Below are 26,030 nucleotides of genomic sequence, written 5' to 3'. Positions count from 1 at the left end.
AAGTAATAATTCAAATGAAAAGAAATAACACAAATCATTGAGAAAATAATAAATAGAAAAATAAAGTATCTTTCACATGACTTTTTAAATTTACACCTTTTTAATGGACGAGTTTTCAAAAGGTACCTTCTCCTTATCATAACATACACTCTGTCTTTCTTTATAAATATACATGTATGCTAGCCTCTGTATAGAGAGATCTGAACTGCAGTGTCCACTCCTTCTTGCTCCTGAAATAAACAAATAAAAATTTGTACTCTCCACAAGGATTTCCTAGCTGTGGTAAGACAATCTATGCAGAACACTTGTCTCTGTAAGGAGGGCTTGCCACCTCTCTCTCTCCCTTTCCACACATAAGTTAACATTTTTTGTATATGAAACCACACTTTGAAGTGTTAATTTAACACAGGGAATTTTAATACACATTGCCGTCACTCTCAACTATCTCACTCCAGGTTACTCAGATTTCTCTCCAATTCATACATTGAGCCCTTTAATGTCTTTCTAGGACCAAAATCCTGATGAAATAAAAGAATTCTTCTGAAGCTTAGTAGGTTTTTACGGTTGGTTTTTCAGGGGGTGTCGGGAGGACTTTAATACCACTGCATTTCTTGTAATAAACTTCCACTTAGGTTATGTTGCAATAATATCATATTTCAATTTTACATAAATACACACACCTGAATATTTTACATATAAACTCTCAGGTTCATCATTGGGGTTGCTTGTAGTATCTCCATTCATTATAATGTATTCATAATTAAGTTTATCAGTTCATCTGGGCAGAAATCATGCCATTGGGAAATAAAATGACAACTACAAAGCAATGTTTGTTTTACAAATAATTCAACCCCATTGGTCCATGGCTAGTATCTATTCTTTCAAACTCCTTTAACACAGCACAACAAGGTCACACACTATTCAGCTTAAACCAATATTAAAGCTCATTGCAAAGCAACTTACTTAAAACAGTCAAAATGAAACCATCTAATGCAAACATGTGGCAGCAGTATCACAAATTCAAAGAGTCAGTACAAAGGACCATTATAAAATAAAGACGAAAGGTCTTAATGAATTCTGAATATACATGGTAAATCAATTAACACTTGAAAGTGCGTACATAACACAATGTTTCCATAGCTACATTTTAAAAAGTCAATTTAACACAACAAGTAATATTTTATTTTGTAGCTAGAGGATATAGTGATATAGCAGCAATATTCTTTATGTTCTAGAGCACAATTTCTTTGTGAGCTAACAGAAATAGTTTTTCAGTGTTTCTGAATAACACTTCATTGCAGTTCTCAAAAGGCACTATATGAAAAAAACTCAATTTAGAGACCCCTGCAGGTGCAATGAAAGGTGATCCAGAAAAGGGTTTAAATTCCTTTTATTTGTCACCCCAGCTGAGAGAGGTAGATAAAAATATACTTCTATAATTCCTCTCTAAGAATTTTATTGTTCCAAATCCAGCAAGTGGATTTTTCATATGAACACCCAGGCTTTACAACTGAAATAAAAGTTCCTCTGTGGCCCTAGCAGTGACAAGTGAAGCTTCCAATGAATCTCTTTCTTTATGTAGCAAAGATCAAAAAACATTCTGTGCAACAACTCAGATTCCAAGCCTTTAAAAATAAAAAAACAGAGAGAGAGAGAGAGAGAAAGCACCAAGGCACATTGGAGAAAAACATTTCCAAAGTTAACTTCAAAAACCATAAGCCTCCCATTATAGTTTCACATGCCAGAATTCTTTTTATTTAATCCATCTTCTGAAAGACAGGAAGGCAAACATGCCATGGGGCTCCTGTAATGTCTAAAAGAGAACAGAACTCTAATTATGCAGCAGGGGTCTCCTAGATTTCACTCATCATTTTATGCTATGCCTACTAGTCCAATGTACTTTCAAGACCATATCACAATTCACAGTCAAGCATAAGGACAGAAAAATAAGGTCTTTGCTCCATCTGAACCTAAAGTTTAAGCAAACAAATGCATGGAGAGTAAATTGTGCAGAGCTAGTTAAATAAATATGTTACTCATGCTATCTTTTAAAGAACTTAGGAGCACAGAGTTAGTTTGTGTCCCTAAAAGTCAGTACTCTGTGGCACCTATCAGTATCTTTGTGGAAGATCTTTCGTCCAGAACTAATTTCAGCAGGCCTAGAGTTCAAACACAGAGAGTGACAGGTCAAAAGTAGACAGGAAGGGTGAACAGCAAAGAAGTGCAAGAAGAAGGCAATGGATGGGAGGAAGCATGTCTAGCTTAAACCGAACACACAGAACTTAGCACAGCCTATACTTGTATGCGGGCAGGCATAAATTAACAAAAATATCTCTTGAATAGAAAGCTTTCAGGGTGACTCCATGTTAGTGTAGACAGCAGGCAAATAACACAAATGGTGATATTAAATTGAACCCAACAATAAGGATGGAGACAATTTCATTTTAGTGCATTTTCAGTAGGTCAGTCAGGAGAACTGACCTATTGGTAAATAAGTATTAGGTTCCAAGGGTCAGGTTTGAGTTGCTTGATCAATACTTGGCAGCGTCCACAGCAAGAGACAAACTGGTTGTGCAAGTGTGGCCTGCCCTTTGTTACGTACGCAAAAAGAAATACTGGAAACAACTGACAGCCATCAACATTAACCTTTACTTTACACTTTATCTTGAACATATGGTGTCACAAAACTCCTTATAAAAATGTAATAAAAAAAATCAGATATGACATAGTATTGCCAGATTCTCTTAATCCACTTCAGGGTCACAGAGCAACAAAGCACATCCTAAAAGTACTGGACACAAGGAAGGAATCAACCCTGGAAAATGAGTCCATCCAAAGTACTCACAGACATGCAAACTCGTGGTTTTTCTCATATTCATTGCCAAACCTGTCCCAAAAAGCATTTTTTAAAATTCTGTCATAAAGTCATATAGGGCAAATCAGCCCCGTCTTGTCAATGTCCCACAGTCTGCCACATCAAGGCAATAACTCCTGAGGTGTTGACAGCAAGTTTCTCCTAAAATCTCGTGTGTAAAAGCATTGTGTTGTTCCTTGCATGTGATTTAATCTTGAGGATGGGAATGACAAAAATCAATAAGACTTGATAAATCCCATCTGAAGAGAGCTCACTGAAATACTCTAAATGCCATTTATTGGAAAGAGTAAAAGGTGACAAAAGGGTCCAAATCAAGGTAAGACTACAGTATTTAAGGGGTTTGTTTGAGAGGAAAAAATGCAATTAATCTAAAATCTGGAGTCGGCCTTCAGTGAAAAGCAATATTTACAAATAAACTAATGAGAATATGGATTGTAGTGCATATAAAATGAAACCACTTAAAACCAAATGAGGCAAGAAGCAAGTATAAAGGTAATGTTCCATTAGCAACCTAAAAATGAAAAAAGAAGAAAAATCTGCAATGGGATCTTCAGCAACTGTCATTTTTTCATTTAATTTAAGCTATTTTAACCAAACAAGCTTAATAGACTAATGGGACTTCTGTCATCTGTTTCTATTACGTTCTTCCTTAAAAAACAAAGGGCCAGACAGAAATGCTACCAGAGCCACCATAAGGCTGAAGGATAGGTGTCATTTGGAGAGACTAAGGGAACTGGCCTGAGCCAACAGAGACAGGCAGAAGCAGTCATAATTACAAAACAACAAGCAGCAAACACAGTTAGAACGCTTAAATCAGGATCACAAACACCAAATGAGTAGGTGCTGATATATATATATATATATAGATATATAGATATATATACTGTATATAGACTTTAGTTGCCTCACATTTTTATGCAATCGTTTTGTTCACCCCACTGAATTAAAACTGAAAGTCTGCACATTGTGGTACCAAAATTAAAACCAAAATTAGAAAAAAGTTGTCTCTGTCCAAATATTTATGGACCTAACTGTGTATTATATATATATATATATATATATATATATATATATATTGTGGTCCCGGCTGGGGCTGGAGCCCGGCCGGGGCCCAGGAGGACAAGAAGCCCAGCCTTGGAAGCCCAGCCTTGTAGGGACCCGTGGCCACCGGCAGGCGGCGCCCCGATGCCGGTATATCCCGTGTGGTCCCCGGCCGGGCTCCCAGGAAGACCAGAGGAGGGCTTGTGCCTCCTCCAGACCGAGAGGGGGCGTCCGTCCTGGTTATACTGGAGGCCTCGGGTAGAGGGCTTGGAAGCCCAGCCCTGTAGGGGCCCGTGGCCACCGCCAGGCGGCGCCCAGTGCCTTATTATCCGGGAGCCCAGCACTTCCGCCACACCAGGAAGTGCCGGGGGGAAGACGACAGGGGACACCCGGATGGCTTCCGGGTGCGCAGCCGGCACTTCCGCCACACAGGGGTGTGTCCGCAGGAGATTGCCGGGAAGCAGCTGGAGCCCATCCGGGTTCCTATAAAAGGGGCCGCCTCCCTCCAGTCATTGGCAGAAGTCGGGTGGAAGAGGACGGAGCTGGAGTGAGGACTGGAGGCAGCCAGGAGAAAAAGAGGCACAGGACTGTGTGGCCTGGACATTGGGGGAATCGGTGCAAGAGGCACTGGGGTTTGTGCATGTGAATTATTTGTGTAAATATTGTAAATAAACAGTGTGTGGTGAATTTAAGATGTCCGTCTGTGTGTGTCCGGGTCCAAGTTCACAATATATATATATATATATATATAAAGTATATTTGGATATTCTGATGCAGTACCATCCATCCATTTTTTGGATCTGTACCTCCCATTCCTGAACCTATCCCGGTAGCATCATGCAGAAGGCAGGATGTACCCATAAAAAGGAAAACTAGTCAATTGATATATAGCTGCAGTCAGTCGCCTGACTGATTAGGATCTTAGAACAAATTATATTCATCCAACCATCCTCTTCAATCTGCAGCCAGACATACTGAACAATCTATCATCCAGCAAACCAAAGATAAGAACAAACAAATACTGGGTGCCATCACAGTCCTTATGCATGAACAGAAGAAAAGTATGTTACATACCACAGGCACAACTTTGGAGGTTACCAAGAATAGTGTCTTATGATAACTTACAACAACCATAAAGGCAGTTCAGCTAAATAAAGAGAGGAGGAGAGGTAATGTGCTGTATCAGCACATGCTAAATAAACCAGGAGTATAATTGTCCTAACATCTGCAGTCCTTTTCAATTATAACACCTTTAACACTTCAGGAAGATTCAGTCCTTGAGGAACATAGGAAATGTATGTTTTGTTACTACAAAACTCTCAATCAAAGACCAATTTATGGCAAGTGTCTTTTACTGGATTGCCTGTTCTGCTGTTACTGTTTTCAGAGAAACTGTGGTGATACTGACCAATATTGTTTTCTACCATTTGAAATATTTAAGCAGTGTTCACTCTCTTAACACAACAGCTGGTTACTTATATCTCACTAAAAATACTTTAGTAAGTTGAAAATATGGAGTGTTGTACTCTTTGTCACACTGTTAGTCTAACATTTCACATACTAAAAAAATATTAAGGTGCAATCTTTTAATATTCCCAAAGAAATTTAAATTGAACACAGACTAGTGATCAAAAATAAGTAACACAAATATTCAGTAAACTAGTTTAATGCTGTCAGCTATTTGTGAGTACGAAAATGGATTAAAAAACAGTTTCAAGAATTTAATAACATGCATGACTTACATGAAAAGATTAAAATCAAATGTCAACAACCATTGTCTACAACTCTCCAGCACTAAAGCTACCTGTCTTTCCTGGACAAAGAAGGATTCCACCATGACATTTTAGTCACAGATAAACATTTTAATTTATGTTATTATTCTCCCCAGCACAATCTTCAGAAAATACACTATTATTCCTCAGAGATTTAGAGGTCAGTTGAAATGAAAACAATGAGACTGTTTAACTCTAGCTCTATATATCCATGTAGGCCATGCTTGAAAGAAAAGATAAGAGGCTAAGTGACTTCTTCTAAAGAATAATATATGAAGGTGTTGCTCTTAGAGTGAAAGGAAGAGTAAGGTAGAGATGTGGAAGCTGTTAATAAACTGCTTTTCTGATCTCCTTGCGTATGTATTCTTTCCCTATTCTGATTTTATGAGTCATAATTGATGGTTAGACAAACTATATTTAAATTTCTAGTCCTAAATCTAGAACCCACATCTAAGATCCACTTACAGTAAGTGTGTTAGTAGAGTATGGACAAGAATCTGTGTTCATATATGGCAGAGCTTGAATGGAGATCTTAAATAAATGTAATTTAAGAAATTTCACACACATCTCCCATAGCTCCCAACTAATGGGAACAATGTAATGTGGGGAGTGAGTGTACTGGAGGAGGACTGCTTCGGCTTAGACACCATTAATACTGGCAACCACCAAGACATTCCAAACTGTAATGCAATTCAGAAGACAAAGTGACAAGTTGTTTGATGGGCTGCAGCCTTCAGTTTAGCTCATAAAACTGAGCCTTTTAAAATAGGATTCTTTTTTGCTTGTGTGTTTGCAGCCTACTACTTGGCAAAAAATCTGGAGTGTTCTCCACTCAACTTGCTCGTATAAGTAGAGATTATATAATAATTGTATGGATATGTCAACTTGTGAACCATAACATGTACCTATTCAAATTTCAAGTTTATTTGATAGTTCTTTTACCTGATTTGATAAATTTCCACTTACGTTGTTATTTTGTGTTTGCACCATGTAATTTCTTTGCATTGTCGATAAATTAAATAACAGTTGAAAATAACATGTGCAACGTAGTTAATAAACTACTACTAAATAAGATGAATAATTAGGTATTCCTAAAATTCTATATTATTCTAGCCCTGTCTTTAACTCTTTCATTCTGTTTATATGAAAAATCAGAGCATAAACGTGTATGCAACTGATTAATTTTCTTCTACCTTTATGAAGCGGTTTGATTTTTAACTCTTATTTTCAAATAAAAAATTAAATGAGGATAATAAAAAAAAAGCTCAGGTAATCCAAAAAATACGAAAAACAAGAAGAAATGTCAATTGATTCACAAACAGTACAAAACTGATGAAAGATCAAAACATAAATTATACACAATTCATGGAATTAAACGCAAGGACAAAGAAGTAAATGCGTAGCGCAAATCAGAATGGTACGGTATGTAAATTTCAAAATTTTAAAGAATATCTATAATTAAAAATGATCTCTTACTGGAAAAATTATAAAAATGATTTAATCGATCATAATATGATTTATTAAATTAGTTCAAACAACCACCGGAATTACCGATAAAACAAATTTCTTTCATTTACAAATTAACATGTAAAAATAAAAAACAAACTTACCAACTGTTAGTGTTCATGTGTTGCCAATCATACATGATAAGTATTTAACACAAATACTAACACTAAGTTGAATAATTTCACCTATGAATTAATAAACTTTCATGAAAATTTCATGGAAATTCAGAACCAGCACAATGAAAAAAATTTCATAAACACTATTAACTCACTAAAATTACAGTATTTTAAGCACAAAACCAAAAAAAAAAGTAAATTTCAAAAAACCACAGCTCAAAACAATTCTGGAACACAATTTGCCTTAAGAAAGACAGTAAAAAGTACCTAAACCTCAAATATGATAATTAGTTTAATAGATAAACTGTCAAGAAAGCATATTTAAATGTTGTGCACCCCAAAACACAACAAAAATATTATTGGGGAGACCACAGAGGAATTTTGGGATAATCATATAAAAAGACAAAAAAAGGGTGGACCTGCCTCTGTGTAGCTAAAAACGGTTAAAGAGGATTATTGTCCATTTATTCATGAGAATCCCTTATGAAACAGCTACAGTATATTCATTCCTCCTGTCAGGTTAACTGACTTGCACAAGTCAGCAGGCAACTGAAACAATATTCATACACTTTATATCTTAGCACCTTACAAACTATAGAAAGGCAACATACCTGCAACCTTACTATGAAGGAAAGCATAAGCCACTAAGTCCAATGAGCTGTGCCGCATTGGGAAAACCAATAAACCCATTAATTAAGCAAATACATGTTTTGTGGATCTTCAGTCATCTTTGGAAAAGAACTGACATATACATGAATTTTCAACACAAAACGTAAATTTGTTTTTTTTATCTTCCCAAAAAAATGTGTAAGAAACATACACACAAAATTAGCATTTGCTTCCTTGCCAAAATTTTCCAGTTCATATGGAACAACAGTGTTTGCATAAACCAAGTGCAATTAACAGTGCAAATGAGTCCAAAAGGATGAAAATGTGCATTAAAAAAGCCAAGACAGCAGCTGTGCTCACTGGTGTCAGCTTTGATGTATAGAAAAGGGTGTCCAGAGATAGAAACAAAGCCACTAGATGTTGGCAGCGGCAGGCAGGTAACAGAAAGCAGTGTTAATTCATTGACTTAGTTGTTAGACTGGTGTACTCATAAATGGTGCTGCTTGAGATGACCCATGCCAACTTTACAACACACAACTCATTAGGGGATTCCTACACACAAAGGAGAAAAGGCAAGTATGAAGAATTTATTGTACTTTTTCAAGGCAAGCCACCAACCACTAGTTGGCAGTCTAAGTCACAAATAACAGCAATAAACCAGGATCCACAATACTCTGAGAAAAACATGTCTGCAAAGACAACAAGAGACAGACTCATAAAAGATAATATATACAAAAGGCAGATAAGAAAGTCACTAAATGCAGTAGACAGACAGAAAGCTACAAAGATAGATATGAAAGGTGCTGCATGGAACTAACAGATACCAAGGATGCTTCTAGCCAGCTGTCAGATAAATGGATAATCAAGAACTGTTAGCTAATGTCAAGAATGAACTGCTGATTGTCTCAGGTTTGTGTTAATGTGCTTGAGTAAATGTTGAGCTAAAACACTTTAATAGGAGTTTAAACTGGTAAACATGTAAGAGCATATGTACTTAAGTGCATTATTTATGTGCAATTGATTAAAATACATGCCATCCACTCATTGTACGTAGAGTCTGTTTTGTGATTACGAGACATCAAATATGAACACTTAAGGCTTTTAAAGGCCTCCAGGCTGTGCTCCAGGGACACCAGACATGAGCACCAGCACCATGTGTGATTTGTGTTATTAAAACATTCAGCATTGCAAATGAGAGATGGTTTGAGGCAGACAGTTGTGTAAAAATTAATTCTCCTCAGATCATGGTTTTAGGGTTGTTTCAACACTAAGTCATTTATGTTTGCTGACTTTCCTGCTCAACAAGGGTTTATTGTTATTTTTTTAATGTGCCGGCAGATGGCATGGCAAATCAGGGATTTGAGAAACCAAGAGTCAGCAAATCACGCAACTGTTTGAGGAGAGCGACAGGGACAGAAACAGAGTCCATCAGCAAAATCCTTAATCTCAGGAAAGAAAAAGAAACTAGAAATGAAAAAGCCACACCTCCCCATCTTGGGCATATATGGAAAAACAAGAATGTCAACACCCAGACATCTCACCATGCCAGTTTGGTAACACAGACTGTTGTTGGCACATACATTGTAAACTCTAGGGAGGCTATTGGTTATCTATTAAAGTGCTCTGAACACAGTTCTCAATTCTCTTTTTTGTTTTCGGAACCCATTTTAACAGTAGAGGATTCTAAGGTAACAGAGCCCCCAATATGATCTCTCAATGGGCAATCATAGCACTCTCTCCGCAGACAGACACACTGCTGATGACTGTGCCCAAGAGGTCATTAAAGGCCTGGATCCTGGTTTTTATCCAGGACACTCGCAAGCCCAGACAGTCAGACTCCTCTCTCTGTCTCTAAAGAGCCCCAATCAGAGCCTCCATTGACTCTGCGAAGATCACAGTATCGTTAGCAAAGTCAAGATCCTTGAATCACCAACAGATGCCCCACAGCCACTAGACCCCACGACCTTGCCCAACACCCAGTCCATGCAAGCACTGAACAGGGTAGGAGCAAGAACAGCTATCACTAACATTAAAACAGAATCTGCAGCTTCACCCTGCCTGGTGCCCAACTACATTCTGCATTTCAGCCTCCAAAGCCTCCCACTTCACCGAGTAAAACTGCCATTTTCTCAGCCAACCAGACATTTTAAAAACTTCCCCTGTGACAAACTCTGTCCTGATGATGGCATGTGAAAAATGGCTTTCATAGAGAGACAGTTTCTGTATGTAATTAATTATTATCAATTATTCAATTTAATTGGACACAATATGTAGCATGACAAATCCTAAAGCCATGCAGGTCAAGTTAATTGACCATTCTAATTTGGTCTCGTATTTGTTGCACAGAAATGGGCCCTTTGGTGGAATGCTGTCCGGTCCACGATCCATTCTTGCCTGGAACCTAATGCTGTAAGAATAGGCAACACCCCAGGAACCTCATCTGGATCATGTGGGTTTGAGAAAGTCATGTTGAAAACATGATTGAAATATTACAAGTCAAATAATGGTAGCCTGTACATCAGGCTCACTTGGGTGCCTAATACCAAAGATGTAACTTAAAATTTTAAACTTGTGATAGTCCCCAAAGTAGAGAAGGCCAAATAATCCAGAATAACAAAACACAAGATGAAACATACATGCCCTTGCTCAGTCTACACCTCAAGGACAAATTAATAAAGCCTGCGTGTTCTCTCCATGCTCAAGTTGGTCTCCCTTCCACGTTCCAATGACTTACATATTAAATGAACTGGGAAATGTGTGATGTGTTGGAATGGCATCCTCACCTGAGCAAAATCCAGTTTGTACCCATAATTTCTGGGAACCTATAAAGTTCCAATTCCCCATATAAAAGTATCTGCAGCAAATAAGTGGACACTACACTCTTACATTTATTTCCTGAAATTGTGAGTGGGAAGACAATCTCTTAAGAATACGCCTTTCCTCTGTCTGTGCTATACATAAATTAATACAGCTTAAAAATACAGGCCATATTCATCTCCCTAAATGTATTCAGTCTGCAAAAGAGGTAATCAGGTGCCTTCAGTAGCTAAATATTACAGCTTCACCCCAACTCATGCTGTACAGCATCTTCATTTTACTTCCATGTAAATGGAAGACTGGTGATGGTTTAAAAAATTCATTGTTGAGCTAAGTTCGGATTCTTATTGTACAATGCTCAAAAACTCAAGAAAAGCTGACTTTAGCATAATATCTGTTTGTGTGGGAAAACTGAAATAGATTTTTACATCTTAAAACTGCAATTTTCCTTTAGAAGATGAGTTATTTTTCCTTGCGTAGAGCGCCTGGATGACTACATCCCAGCAAGGATAGAACATTTTAGAGTATTAGTTTACAAAATATTCACCCTGGATCCCAAGACCTGTGCATAATGATAACTTTTGAAAAAATTTATCTATGTTCTTCAAACATGTTGCACCATGTTTGTCTTGTTACAGGCCCAAGGACTATTACTTTTGATCCCACTGGTCTGGTACTTATTCCTTTATCTTTCAAAAACAGTTTGACATATGCCCTACAATAACTGCCACAAAAATAACTTAACTTTACCAGGATTTTTGCAGTCTGCTCTGTTTAGTCATTGATCCAGACCTATTGATTTGCAAAAAATTTACATAAGTAGTTTTGAGATACATAATTTATTTAAACATACATGTACTCACACACAGATACACCACAATCATGAACGTGCTCACGCATGCACAGACGTTCAAAGAAATTTATAAGTGAAGATGGCTGACAACTTATTTACCCTTACAGTGCATATACTTGATGATGAGGTGAAAGAAATGAACACACACAATACAGTGTAAAGGTCGACATGATCAGTGGCAATAAGCCATCCCTGTGCCAATCTGTCTAACTACGTGGCTTGTTTAGTTCATTTGATCCAATGTGTTTAGTTTCAAATTAAACATTATCTAAGTTTTCCATTTCATTTTAGTCTACATTTATCTTTGTACATAATCAATACGATAAAAGTTAATGTACGTATTTGTTTCAATATTACTGTAAAGTACAAACGGTTGTATTTTGTTTAATTGTAAAATCTTCTGTTGAGTAATTTCTTGCAGTATCACTAAAGTGTAATTTGCATGGAAGTACTCTATGGACCATTCAATGTAACTTTTTTACCTTGCTGTTAGACACACATGAGGTCTCAGTAGATCTTAATTCTCCTGTTGTCTTCACTGGAATTAAGCTGGAATAAACCCTCTTTGCACAAATTCTAAGATTTATGTTTATTATCCTACATAATCCTGGACTAATGTTGCTCAAATGAACCGTTTCAGTACAATTCTTGGCCACATAACATAAATGCACTTTACTAACTGATGTCAATTTTAAAACAATATATACACCCAGTGGGAATTAGCCCAGTTTTGTACAAAGGATGTTGTGACTTTTGCTTAGACCATTGCTTGTAATGAATGATCCTATATTTTACCATAGCATAACATTCTCCATCCCACTTAACCCAATTCAGGGTTGCAAAGGTCTCTAGTCTATCCTGGCAACATCAGGCAAAAAACAATGACCTGCCCTTAGCATGGCATCAGTCCACTTCATGAACAATTTGGAACCACCATTTTACATAACTTCATCAACTATGTTGTGCAAATTCCACAAAGATAACCCGCATGTGGTGTTATATTAATGCATTAATACATCAGCGACTGCCTGAGAGATGACAGAATTTTCTGAAGCAGGGAAACAATTACAAGGAGGTTTCTCTCTCACCCTCCCTACCATTTTATTGACTGAATTTGGGTACGTCAGGCTTTCTTGTCACTTTAAATTGCTGAACTTTAAAATAACAGTACTACTTACGGGTCATTTAACAATTAATATAATCAAACGTTAAAGAAAGACAGAAAAATAAATATACCTTACTTATCAGAGTAATGTACAGCAACTCAAACTAAACAAACGTTTAAGAGGACGTTTGATGATAAGCAGCAGTCCGCACATCGCGTACCCAGCAACCCTCTCTTCTAAACTCCCGCTCTGCGCGACTCGCGCTTCCCGCTCGTCCCATAATCCTTTTCAGGGTGAACACGAAGTTGACGTAAATCTTTAACGCAGAGGCGGTTGCACTAACTGACGTGTCTCCTTGCAGCCTATCTTGTATTCTGCACAGTCTACACTTACATCTTATAGTTTACGTATACTGCTTTCGGTATCACAATGCAGGCTTGCTTTATTCGTTAAAATGATCATAAATACAACATTCATAACATGGATGAGCCCAACAGTTCTACAACGAATAATAACCATTCAGCTCTCATCAGGTATTTAACTTTCTTTTATTTTATCGTTGGCTTACTTGCTCCATAATGTTATGTTCCGTTCTGACAGCGACACTATATTTATAATCAAAATGAATCGTTTCATTCACCTTCAGGCTTTTTAAACCTTTTCCTTCTACTCTATATTTTAAACTTAATTTGCTTGCTAAATTTCTGAATTTGATAAATATCTAGGAGAAACAAGAAAAAAATACAGTATACGCGAAATAATTCCTTACAATAAATTACTGGGAACCAGTAGCTACATTTGATCCTGAGGGAGCGTCGCTAGGTGTCTCATACAAAACTAAAACATTTAGCAGCCGTTATTTATAATTTACTCATTATTTGGACCTTTTTTCTGGATAAATGAGAACGTGTTTATAGTACAGTGAGAATGCCAAAATCCACTCTTATATTGGCTCGGATTATTTGCACAGAAAGAGTCTAAATTATTTTCAAGAAAATGGATTTGTAGCCACAGCCAGATGACAGTACCACACAGCTTCACGCGTCTTGAACAGTTCAGTATCGTTACATTCAATTAGACAACACCAAGTCCCCTTTGGCGACAGCTTTGATTTCCATAGTCTTCGAGAAGAATGGTCAGGGCCTCCTATCTCACCCCTCCCAATTTCCCAAATCGGACATCCAGAATGTCGCTGACAGGGGTGGCCGAATCACTTTCCTGCAATCACATCATCCATCCTCTGTTTACAAGGAGACACATTAAAAACAGATTTCCTCTCACAGGAACGCGTGGGAGACTCACTGTAGATTTAGCCGAAGTAAGAAAGAAAACGATGTAGAAACTGCAGTGCGAAAGGCAATGTGCATGTGATTAACATTTTCTTTTTTTGAAATCGACGTTAAGTTATGGTGGGCATCGTTTAAAAGTCCCCTGTTAAAAATATTGCATGTTGCAGGCTGGCCTGACATTTTTGCACTCGCGTTATTCAATGCTTCAGTTGTTAAGATTATGAATTCCATACTTCCTCAGCCTACGGATTACAATTGTCGAACACGTGCATTTACTCCCACGGTAAGGGCATCCATTTACAACGTGTGCCATGCACACGAGTTATTTCACATTTTAGGGTAGTGAATATGTAAGAATTGTCGCGCTGCGCATCACTTCACGTAGGAGTTAGGTGATACTGTATCATAATGTGTAAATAAGGGATAGCACTGCAGCGCAGTCATTAGCACAGCCGCTTCCTTGAGCCACCATTCTGGTCTTTACTGCTGTGATCGCGTGTAGTTTATGTATAGTTTCTCCATCCACAACCCCAAAGTCATAAACTAGGTTAACCGGTGATATAAAAAGAATCCTGTTATGAGGGGACTATAAGCGCTACCTGGCGAGGCTCAGATACCATATACAGTATAACCCTGATTGGATTAAGCTGTTTTATTAACTCGCCATCCATGTTATTTTAGAAGAGTGACACTTAGTAATACGGTACCATTTATTCGTTGATATTGTACTAATGCTAACCTCTTCTTTTTAAATCACCGTTGCTGGTTTAAGTACGTTTCCATCGATGAGCAAAGTGCGATCAGTCTTAAAACAAAAAGGGTCAAAATTAAGCCGGGCAGAACCCTTAGCACTGCAGTGATCAAGGCACTAAACACCGTTAGATGTGAACGACAGTTGCCACAGCATCCCGATAAAGCCGAGGTGTGTTTTAATTAGCTGCACCATGACATCAGCCTTCTAACACTGGCTCAGTCGCCCCCCTCCTTTTATGTATGGGACCTCAGAGACTGAGCCCGCACTTGTAAACAGCCCAACGGGTTACGCGTACTTATCAACATCGCTACCCTCAAGGGAACGTGGGTCCATGGTAGCAGGTACACATCTCTCCCATTGGCTTTTTTTAGGGCGGTATCGGCCATTTACAATAACCTGCTGCAGAATTCGGGCGTTAAACATAACTCGTTATTGCACGGCGGCTTCATCAGGATTGCTAATAACCCGGCTGAAGGTGTTTGCTAAATCTTTCCACCTCACACACCTGAAGGATAAGTCAAATTGACTGTCGCCGGAGCGAATAAAACGCAGGCTGGTAATCCCCACACGCATTTATACGCCCATGTGAATTATTTATCGACGCCTTTCTTTAGCACGCAAAATTATACATATATATATTTTTTAAATTACAAAATCTGTACATATATTCCAATTGGTCTTCCATACAGAATAAAAATCAAACCGCCTCCGACACAGGCTCGAAAGGAACGATCTTTTTTCACAAGTTAATCTGAATCCATTATAAAAAAAAAATAATAACACAGAGAGCAATCCCTTGGGAGCAGCTCGCGGGAGCGGTTCACTCATAAACACCTCCTGTACCAGAAAAACCATCAGCCGTCAGTGCACGAGGGGAAATCGCTCCCCTGAACCCAAGATTTGGCACTTACCATTGCAGCTTCGCCGAGGATCAGCATGAGGGAGCCGACAGCTATCAAACAAGGCAGTTTCATGGTAATCGAGCAGTAGCTGACGATCGAGCCGTGTTGAAAGATTTGGTGTGATCGCTCCTCGGTGTTTTTTTTTTTTTTCTTCCCTTCCCAAGTTCAGTGAGCCTGCAGATCCCGTGCAAATTCCCGTTATTTAACAGCTCCCGCTCGTATGCGCCTTGCCTTTGCGCTTACGGTGTACTTTCTCGTAATTCTTGACAAGCGGGTTTCCCTCTAAGTGAGAGTGAGAAGATGCAGTCCGCCTCTCGCTCGCTCCCCCTTCTCCCTCTCATCGAGATCTACGAGAACTTGAGTGCGAGTGCGCAGAAAATGCAGATCCGCCTCCATCCATTCAGCCGAGGATCCCTTCTCCCTTCTGTGGATGTGATGCCCCCTGCTGTACCGTCAGCCCGGCGCTGTGAACAGCAACACCTGGATCGTATCAACGCAAATCCCGACAGCTTCACAAATCTAAAGAAATCGTTCACAGCGTGGATGTGCCAGGACAATTTTTAGAAACCACGCTCAGTGCGGGACTTTTGGAATTAAAACGCGTTTTAATCGTAGCTATTTTTTCTTCTGTCAAATTAATCCAGTTGGCCGGATATGAACCAGAGTGATTGCAGGTGGCATGAGACAGCAGGGCCTCACACCCAGGACTGGCTTCTTCCTTGCACTGAGAATGAACGACTATAATTTTAAAATAACTCTTAGAAATCAATTAGATGTGGCAGTGATGAAATTGCAACATCCATCCAGTTTTTGTTGTCCAAACTGTAAACGAAAACTAGACCTGTCAATTTTAATTTATAACTTTCAAACTAATTAAAATCCTGGGGATTACTAAACTGTAACTCGGATAAGGCGACGGCAAAAGAAGTTTCACCATAGTAATGCAGATCCCAGGTCAAGAGTGGCGTTTGGGGGGTGGCAAGTGGGGCGACCGCCAGAGGCCCCGCGCCTAAGGGGGCCCCGCTTTTGAGGTCAGCCTGTCCCGTTCGAACGCATTTGTGAAGGTATATTCCCTAATTATATCTGAATAAAGTCTGCGTGTTATCTTTCAAAAAATTAGCTGACTACTGTAAGGAGAAAATATGTTAACATTTATTTTTATTAAATTCCCGCGCAAGTTTATACAGTTTATACCTGTAACAGCGCTTGATGTGACCGGCCTCGCACACCCTAAGGCAGGTTACCTCAAATATAGAGGGTTGATTATAGCATGTATTCGCAAATAGTAACACAATTAAATAAAACCATTTAAAATAAAGCTGGTTATATACTGTATATATGCAATTTAAATTTTATCTGGATTAATCTAAAAGAGCTATGTGCTGTACTTTTCATGGCACATCTAAATTTTTAATACCTAAAGGAGAGTCCTGCTCCAGGTGTCAGGTGTTTAAATAGCCTACATAGAGGTTATGCCCTAAATAGCCAAAACTGGTATAAGTCTTAATAAATAAATCAGTAAATTCCAAGAAGCTGCAAGTGCAGATCCTTGATGCTCTAAAGATCAATCCTTCTGTTTTTTCTTACTCATTTTTCAAAATACACTAAAGATTATCTACTGTGCATACTCTCTTACCACATGCAGTGGTGGCACAACTAGTATCCTGCATCTATCATTATTTACCTGAAACCTTTATTCAAGGCTATTTGTAACTGGTTACATATATTTTGCATTTGCCATCTGCCACACAAGCAGGTGAAGTAACTTACTCATGGTCACAAAGTGTCAGTAGCGAGATCTGAACCCACAACCTCAGGGTTTGGAGGCCAAAGCCTCAGCCACTATGCCACACTTCTACATGTGCAGCCAGAACATGGTGTTTCTAACTTTTACTTTTTCAACATAGACAGCGAATTCATCTTGATGTGATGGTCTTTTCATCACCAGATCTCACACCAATCAGCAAACACATCCATCAGCAACTGTGGAACACATTAGTGTTCACATGACCCAACATCCCCATGCCACCACAATTTGGATACCCGGACAAGTCCATGTTCTGACTAATTCAGGCTGTTATGATAACAGGTGGTGAATCTAATAAAGTAGCCATTCCTTGTATATGCATATTCTTATATTTATTATAATATTGATATTTCCCTACAAAAAGGCACAAAAAAGGCTTTCAAAGAGGTGGAGCACCCCATTTAATGTTGGTGTTCTTTTCTTTGCTTAAGCAAATTAATTGGTTTGTTAATGGTATTGCTAAGAGCACTAGTGCTCCTTCATCACTGGTCTAATAATGTCTCACTGATATTAGTAACAGGTTTATATTATGGTGGGACCAGAAGAGGTGGGCTAGAACATCAGGCCTGGTCATCTTCACAGCACTTTTGGCTGTTCAGGATCTTCCAGACTGGAGGAAGAAGCGGAGGTTTGTTAAGTTTCTATGATCCCTCAACTTTTCCCCTCATGTTTCTTTTAAATTAGACAGTTTTAAGTGACTTCAAAATGTTTTTGTTACATTTATGTATATATATACACAATTTATTTGTTTCTTGAATCTGATCTTTCTGTCACATTGTTATGAGCAGCTGAAGCCTATCCTTGTTGCAATAAGCCTGTGGTGGAAAGCAGCCATGGAGAAAATGTCTGTCCCTCACAATGCTGCACATTAACATATAGCCACACTTTTTATAGCAACTCATAATCCCTGTTGTTGGATTATAAATTTAATCTTGATGTAAGCCTTAAATTATTTGATAACCAAAAAATAATGTGTAAAATGAGACCAACAGATAAAAGCAGATCCTCCACCAGGGGCACCTTTAATAGTAACTTAACTTAAATTAAAACAAAAAGATATGACCAGTTCAAAAATAACTATGCAGATTTCAATGCTGCTTATTAAACATTCACTCTCTAGGTAGTAAAGCTGCTTTGGTAAATGATATTATATTAAGTACAAAATCGGATTTGTGTCTTCTCACTGAAACCTGGCTTAGTAAAACTGACACTGCTCCCAGAGCTGAGGCGTCACCAGATGGATACTCATTCCTTCATAAATCTAGAGATTCTGGTCGAGGAGGAGGCCTTGGAATAATTCATTGTAACAAAATGCAAATAGCTTCTAAAAATTTAGGCAACTTCACTTCCTTTGAGACACTCATTTTAAATATTAAAACAGATTCCAGCACAAATGTACTGCTAGTCTACAGTCCACCAGGGCCATATTCATTGTTCATGACTGAATCTGGCAACCTTTTATCTGATTTGGCTATAAATTATGAACGTGTAGTGTTGATTGGGGATTTTAATATACACACTGATGTGGAAATGGGCACCTTTAGCAAATGTTTTACATTTTTTAAATTCAGTAGGATTTTCTCAGATTGTCAAAGGTCCAACTCATAAGCATAACTACACATTAGATTTAATTATAGCTCATAGGGTAGAAATTCAAAATTGAAATATTACTCCATTAAATGAAGTTATCCCTGATCACTGTTTAATTATATTTGATTTGGTTCTGCCCTTACCAATACATTCACAGATTAAAAAAGACAGTGCGACAGATTGTAATTTTGCTTCAAAATGTATAAATATTTTGGGTAAGTCAAGTATAATCATGTAAAACAATTTAGATCAGCTAACATCAACTTATAACATGAACTTGAAATATGTTCTAGACAGTGTTAAAGCAAAAAGTGATGAGAGCACATAAAAACTCACCCTGGTTTAATGAGAGCACTCAAGCCTTTAAATTAGAATGTAGAAAACCGGGGTGTAGATGGACAACAACAAAGCTGCAGGTCTTTAAAATTACATGGACAAAAAGTGTTAAAAATATAAAAAAGCTTTTTTTAAAGCCCGCTCAGACTACTATTCTAAAATAATAGAAAACAACAATAATAATCCTCATGTACTGTTTAGAACGGTGGCTAATGTAACAAATGGGAATTCAGAACTACAGTGCAATATACCAACAGATGTTAGCAGTACAGACTTTATGAATGTCTTGAATGAGAAAATTGAAAACATAAGATTCCAGATCTCAACATCATATTGCAAATCTCATACTAGCTTGGCAAACCGTTCTTGACTTGCATTCACCACTTCAGAAATTTTAGTCCTGTAACAGAACAGGAAATCTTAATTTTATATTTTAAAATGAATCAATCCTACTACTCCCTAGATGTGGTGCCAACAAAACTAGTAAAGCAATAAAAGTGTCAGTCATCAAACCATTACTTAAAAAGTCAGACCTAGACCACATATACTTAATTATAGACCTATTTCATATTTTCCCTTTCTCTCTAAAATACTTGAAAAAGTAGTCTCCAATCAGCATCAGTCACACCTTACGCATCACAATTTATTTGAGTAACTCCAGTCTGAATTACACATTGGTCTTATTAAAGAAGCGGTACTAACGTGTTTTGTAAATAACATTCTGATATCCTCAGATGAAGGAAATTCCACTGTAATTATTAAGTTAGACCTAAGAGCTGTATTTAATGCCATTGACCATTCAATTTTACTACACAGGCTGGAAAATGAAATTGGGCTTACAGGTACTGTTCTTGCCTGGTTATCAAATCGATTCCAGTACATACAGAAATGTGCTGACAGTATGCCATCATTATACACAATACAATACAATTTATTTTTGTATAGCCCAAAATCACACAAGGAGTGCTGCAATGGGCTTTAACAGGCCCTGCCTTTTGACAGCCCCCCAGCCTTGACTCTCTAAGAAGACAAGAAAAAAATCCCCAAAAAAACCCTAGTAGGGAAACAAAATGGAAGACACCTTGGGAAATGCAGTTCAAAGAGAGACCTCTTTGCAGGTAGGTTTGGGCATGCAGTAGTGTCAAAAGAAAGGGGGTAATTACAATCCAATACACAGGACAGAACACAAGTAATCCTCAACAAAATATAGAAATATTACAAGTACAGAGCAGAATTCAACAGTAGATGATATCACATAATATAATTTGGAATTGTTCAGAGTCTTGGAGACCTTGGCCATCAAACTGCCTCCCCCTGTTGGCCATTCCACACACAGAAATGAGATATGGTGTCTTGCGGGGCTCGGTACTGGGACCTTTACTGTTTTAACTTTACATGCTTCCACTAGGATCTATCATTAGAAAACATCATTCATATGCAGATGATACCCAGTTATACGTTTCTTTTAGACCAAATTGACATTTCTCTGATGTTTGTCCTTAACTAGATGTGTTACTGAATTAAAAGAGTGGGTGGATGAAAACTACTTGTCTTTAAACACAGATCAAACAGAGATGTTAATTATTGGAGGGCCTGATGCTGATTGCAACAATATTTTCTTATTATTTAGCTCAGTTGGAATCATCATTAGTTTTACTGAATCAGCCCGCAATCTGCAGGATACTGAGAAATTAATTCATGCGTCTATTTCTGGTAGGAAAGACTACTGCAATTCAATGCTCACTGGATGTACAAATTGTTCTTTATACAGCTATACAGTACGAGGGTGTTGTACCGTGTTTGCCATTATGAATGTAGTGAGAAGTAGTGAGGTAGTGAGAAGTCAAGCAAAATGACACCTTTTATTGGCTAACTAAAAAGATTACAATATGCAGGTTTTCGAGGCAGCTCAGGCTCCTTCTTCAGGCCAGATGTAATTATAATGGATTACATCTTGCCTGAAGAAGGGGCCTGAGTTGCCTCGCAAGCTTGCATATTGTAATCTTTTTAGTTAGCCAATAAAAGGCGTCATTTTGCTTGACTTCTCACTACAGCTTTCAGTTAATTCAAAATGCTGCTGCAATTACTACTGCAAGAACAAGAAAATACAAACACATAACTCCAGTTCTTAAACCCTAACACTGGCTTTTGGTTAGGTTTAGGTCTGAAATTATCCTTTTAATATATAAAGCCTTAAATGGCCAAGGCCCCGCTTACTTATCTGAGCTTATCATTACTTACAAACCAGAGCGCACATTAAGATCTCAAGATGCCGGTCTGCTTATGATTCCAAGGATTAATAAAATAACAGCCGGAGGTTGAGCTTTTAGTTACAGGGCCCTGAAGCTGTGGAATGGTCTGCCTGCTAATATAAGATATGCCCCTTCAGTCTCTGCTGTTAAATCCCAGCTGAAGACTGCTTTGGTTTAGCATACCCAGACTAGAACTCCTGATTAACTATGCATATTGCATCTCTGTTGTTAGTCCTTAGTAGTAAAACATAAGTAATCTGATATTTGCAATTTGCTACTAACACTCACGTACTCATTTTCTCTTCTCGGTTCTCACATGTGGCATTTGGTGCCACTGCTCTACTGCCAAGTTGTTTGTCTGCCTTGGATAAGTCATCTCTGATAAAGGAGTACTGGAATCATTGGGTAGAAGGGTCCTTTCGTCTGATTGGCCAGCCCAGCACTGACTCAGCTGTGAAATGGCAAGTCGGGGAAAGGCAGCCTGTTGGCTGAGGGCTCCAGGACTCTGAACAAGTCCGAATCCTCATATGTGATATAGTCTATTCTTGCATTTTGCTTTGTAGCTTGTACAATTGTATTGTATTCAACACATTTCTGTATGGTCAGTTTGGAGTCATTAATCGACTAGAGTTCCTGAAGGAAGCCCTGAAGAATTTAGGAGGAACATACAAACTTCACACAGAAAGAACCCTATGCAGGAAACCAATTAGTATCCAACACTGTGAAGGGACAGCATTACTCACTATACCTCCACATTTTTCTTATATTCCAAAAGCAATTATAATAATTTCATTGTAGACAGAATGTGCTGCTGATAGTATAAAAAAGCATAATTACATAAAAAATTTTCAGAAAGTTATCTGCTCAAGGCGGATTAAGGTACACTGCAACATTTTTCAAAATGGTTTATTGGAAGAAAAGCTTTAGCTGAGAGAATTAGTATTGTCACAATAACTGTTCTTCCAAAATTCCTAATATCTCATTCAAAGCATCCACAGATATGCATCAACAGATTCTTCTTTAAAAAGATAGATTTAATTGTAACATCGTTTTTCTGGAAAGTAAAGTGGCCACACATTAAAAAGGTGACTGTACATTGATCTAAAGCAGAAGGTGTCAACCTTCAACCTTCACAAACATATGCAGTTTTTAATATCTGGAAAAAAATTGGAATTAACTTGCTTAGAGATCTTTATATAGACAACGTCTTTGCATCCTATGAACAATTACATTCCAAATTTAACATTCCAGCTACACATTTCTTTCACTATCTTCAAATCAGGAACTTTGTTAAACAGAACCTTCCAGATTTTCCTCATCTTGCACCCTCATCCACGCCGGAAAAAATATTGCTCAAGTTTAAGGAATTAGACTCCATCTCTATAATATATAAAATCATTTCACAATCCCTTCCTTTCAAAGATCCAAGAGGACACTGGGAAAAAGATCTCTCAATTAATATATCAGAAAAGGAGTGGAAAGTAGCAATGCAGAGAATTCACTCGAGCTCCATATGCGCAAAGCATACAATTATACAACTCAAAATTATATATCGAGCACATCTGTCTCGACTAAAACTCTCCAAAATGTTTCCAGGACATGAGCCAACCTGCGAACGTTGCAACCAAGTCCCAGCCTCACTGGGTCACATGTTCTGGGCCTGCACCAAATTAACATTATTCTGGACAAAAATTTTTAATTACCTCTCAGACAGCCTTGGACTCACAATCCCTCCTAACCCATTAACAGCTGTGTTTGGGGTTCTTCCAGAGGGTCTTAAAGTGGAGAAGGACAAACAAATTGTGATTGCATTCACTACACTGTTGGCACGCAGACTTATTCTGATAAACTGGAAGAACCCAAACTCTCCTCTTTTAAGTCAGTGGGAAACCGATGTGTTATATTATTTGAAATTGGAAAAAATCAAATACTCAGTTAGAGGATCTGTACAGACTTTTTTCAAAACATGGCAGGATCAAATCAGTAATATTTTAAAATAAGTTTATAAAGCACAGAGAATTTATTAATTTAGGTATGTTTACAAGCCTTAAATTTTACGCTGTTTGGCTTGCTCTCTCTCTCAGGGGTGGGGATCGATCTGTTCTTAACTCAATTCTTTTTTTTGTAAAAACTTGATTGCTATGTATGGATTGTAATAAAATTAATAAAATAAATAAATAAATAAAGCAGAAGGTGTCATGGTATTATTAACTTTCATTTCCATTATTGGGCTGCAAATAGTTATACAGTAACATATTGGAAACTTCCAGAAATTATTTTTTGGGTAAGCAATGTAAAGAATATTCTGTTGTAAGTTTCCTTTATATGCACTATTAATAATAGTAATAATATTAGTAATAATTCTTTATATTTATATTGTGCCATTCACACTACTCAAAGCACTCCCCACATAGGCAGGACCCAGGATGTGCATCTATGATCTCCTTAGTCTTAAATTTATTAAAGATATAAAATCAATGTTGAACATATTTTAAGTCAGAGAAGCTTGAAACTTAATTAAAGGCAACCTGCTGACTTCCATCATCCTTCACTTATGTGTAATACTGGGCTAGTGTGGATGAAGATTCAGACAGCCTGCCCAGAGTATATCAAACATTTGACAGCGCTTACCCCTTAATGATCTTAGGAAACAAAAGGAAAGGAGTCTCTCCATTAAAATTGAATGAAAAGAACTGAATTCAGCCATTCCTTAAATGCACTGTTCCTTAATTCAACTAAAACGTGTTCATCAATCACACACATCATCAGTCTCATCTAAAATTGTCTAAAATGTACCCAGGGCAAGATGCCATCAGTGCCTGCATCATTAGGTCACATGTTTTGGGGATGTACTGCACTTTGGGCAAACATTTTTGCATATTTCTCATATAACTTGGATTTAAAATCACTCCTAATGGATTAAGAGTAATATCTGCAACAATACCAGATGGGAATAAAGTGTGCTATGACAAATCAGTTGCAATATCTAATACCATACTACTTGGAGAAAGCTTAATTTTACTAAACTGGCAAAATCCCAATCCACCTTCTCTAACTCAATGGTACAGCAATGTTTTAATTATCTTGAATTGGGAAGAAATCAATTATTCTTTATAATGATCTGTGTAGATTTGTTTTGAGAAACTGGGAAGAGCTAATTAATGAAATTTAATTTTAAAGTAAGCATGCTGGGCCTGTGCTCAACCCTTTTATTTTACTTGTTGCTTTAACCCTATTTAAAGAATCATCATCCTGGGCTTTCTAGTCATTCAGCTCTTTCTTTTGGGTGAGGGCTGAATGCTGAGCTTTATGGATTGCTTTCAATGCATAGTGTTGTACTTACTCTATTCTTTCCATTTTTTGATTGAGTTGTGTTCTGTTATAATTTTCTTGTTACGAAATAAAAGGAATCAAATGAAAAAAAAACTCCCACTAAGTTCTGTTTAAAAGTTAAAGTGGAAAGCACTAAGAACAGTTTGACGTAAATAAACTCATTTGTAATATCTGTGCCTGGCCTCACAGTACATTATAGAAACAGCATCGTCAAAGCCCAGACAAGTTCAAAAACAGTTCTGACGCTTAAGCCTTATATGATATGAACAGCTGAGGCTTCATGACTGTTGTGATGTGAAATTTTACATACAAGTTGATAAATATTTTGTATGTCTTTATTTGTAACTTAGGCAAAGCAATGTAATATTAGTGTTACATTAGTGAGAAGCGTTCATGTTTAGCCCCCTAGGACTAAGTCAGGAAAGTGAATTTTACGACAGGGTTGGGGTAATTGCCTCGAACAAGTTTGGCCAATATTTCTCTGCTGGAGTCTCTCAGTCAACCCCTTCAGGAAAGCTGGGCTGCCTAACTGCCAAGCTTTACCTTAACACTTGGTTTGGAGGGCAGGTATGAGGGTATTCTGTTCCCCCATTGGTCTGAAGTATGGCTGTTTGGAATTGGCTTGTATCAAAAGCCTTTAAGTACTGTGACACCCTATTGGCTGTAGGGGTTAGACAGACAATCTATAAATTTGCTTGCTTTACCTCACTTTCTCTCTTACCAAACTGATGAAAGACCATCTCACACACCATGAACTGAAAAGGACAACACAATGAAGAGCAGAGCTCGGCAGCCATATTGAGACAGGCATGCGGCCTGTTCTGAAGAAAGCTGACCGCAAATTAGGACTTTACATTTACAATGAGCATTTAACAGGTTGTATGGTTGCCAGTATTCAAATGTACTTTACATTTTGTTATTATTTATGAATATTATCAATAATACATTATTTAAAGTTTAACTTAACTCCTGCTTATCTTTTACTAAACCTAATTGTCTGAGGTTATAAATGTAGAAGGGAAGGTGGGGAGAAGTTATACGGTACAATACCTTATAAACAGTCGTAAGTCTG

The 26,030-nt window shown here is 37.7% G+C and overlaps 1 protein-coding gene across 2 annotated transcripts in view; it reads right to left on the bottom strand.

Moving 5' to 3' along the window:
* The window catches only part of sdc3 (syndecan 3), a 227,227-nt gene extending 211,227 nt beyond the window's left edge, over positions 1–16,000 (bottom strand). Inside the window, exon 1 of one of the 2 annotated variants that reach the window (XM_039740051.1) lies at positions 15,650–16,000. In XM_039740051.1, the coding sequence (XP_039595985.1) occupies positions 15,650–15,712 (63 nt within the window). In that variant the 5' untranslated portion in view covers positions 15,713–16,000. The remainder of the gene's footprint in view (positions 1–15,649) is intronic. The other variant, XM_039740052.1, reaches the window with a different exon arrangement.
* Positions 16,001–26,030: the final 10,030 nt, after the last annotated feature.

This window comes from Polypterus senegalus, chromosome 17, assembly GCF_016835505.1.
Source record: "Polypterus senegalus isolate Bchr_013 chromosome 17, ASM1683550v1, whole genome shotgun sequence".
NCBI lineage: Eukaryota > Metazoa > Chordata > Cladistia > Polypteriformes > Polypteridae > Polypterus > Polypterus senegalus.
Note: the sequence above shows the minus strand (reverse complement) of the source record. Positions and strands in the feature narration are given on the sequence as shown.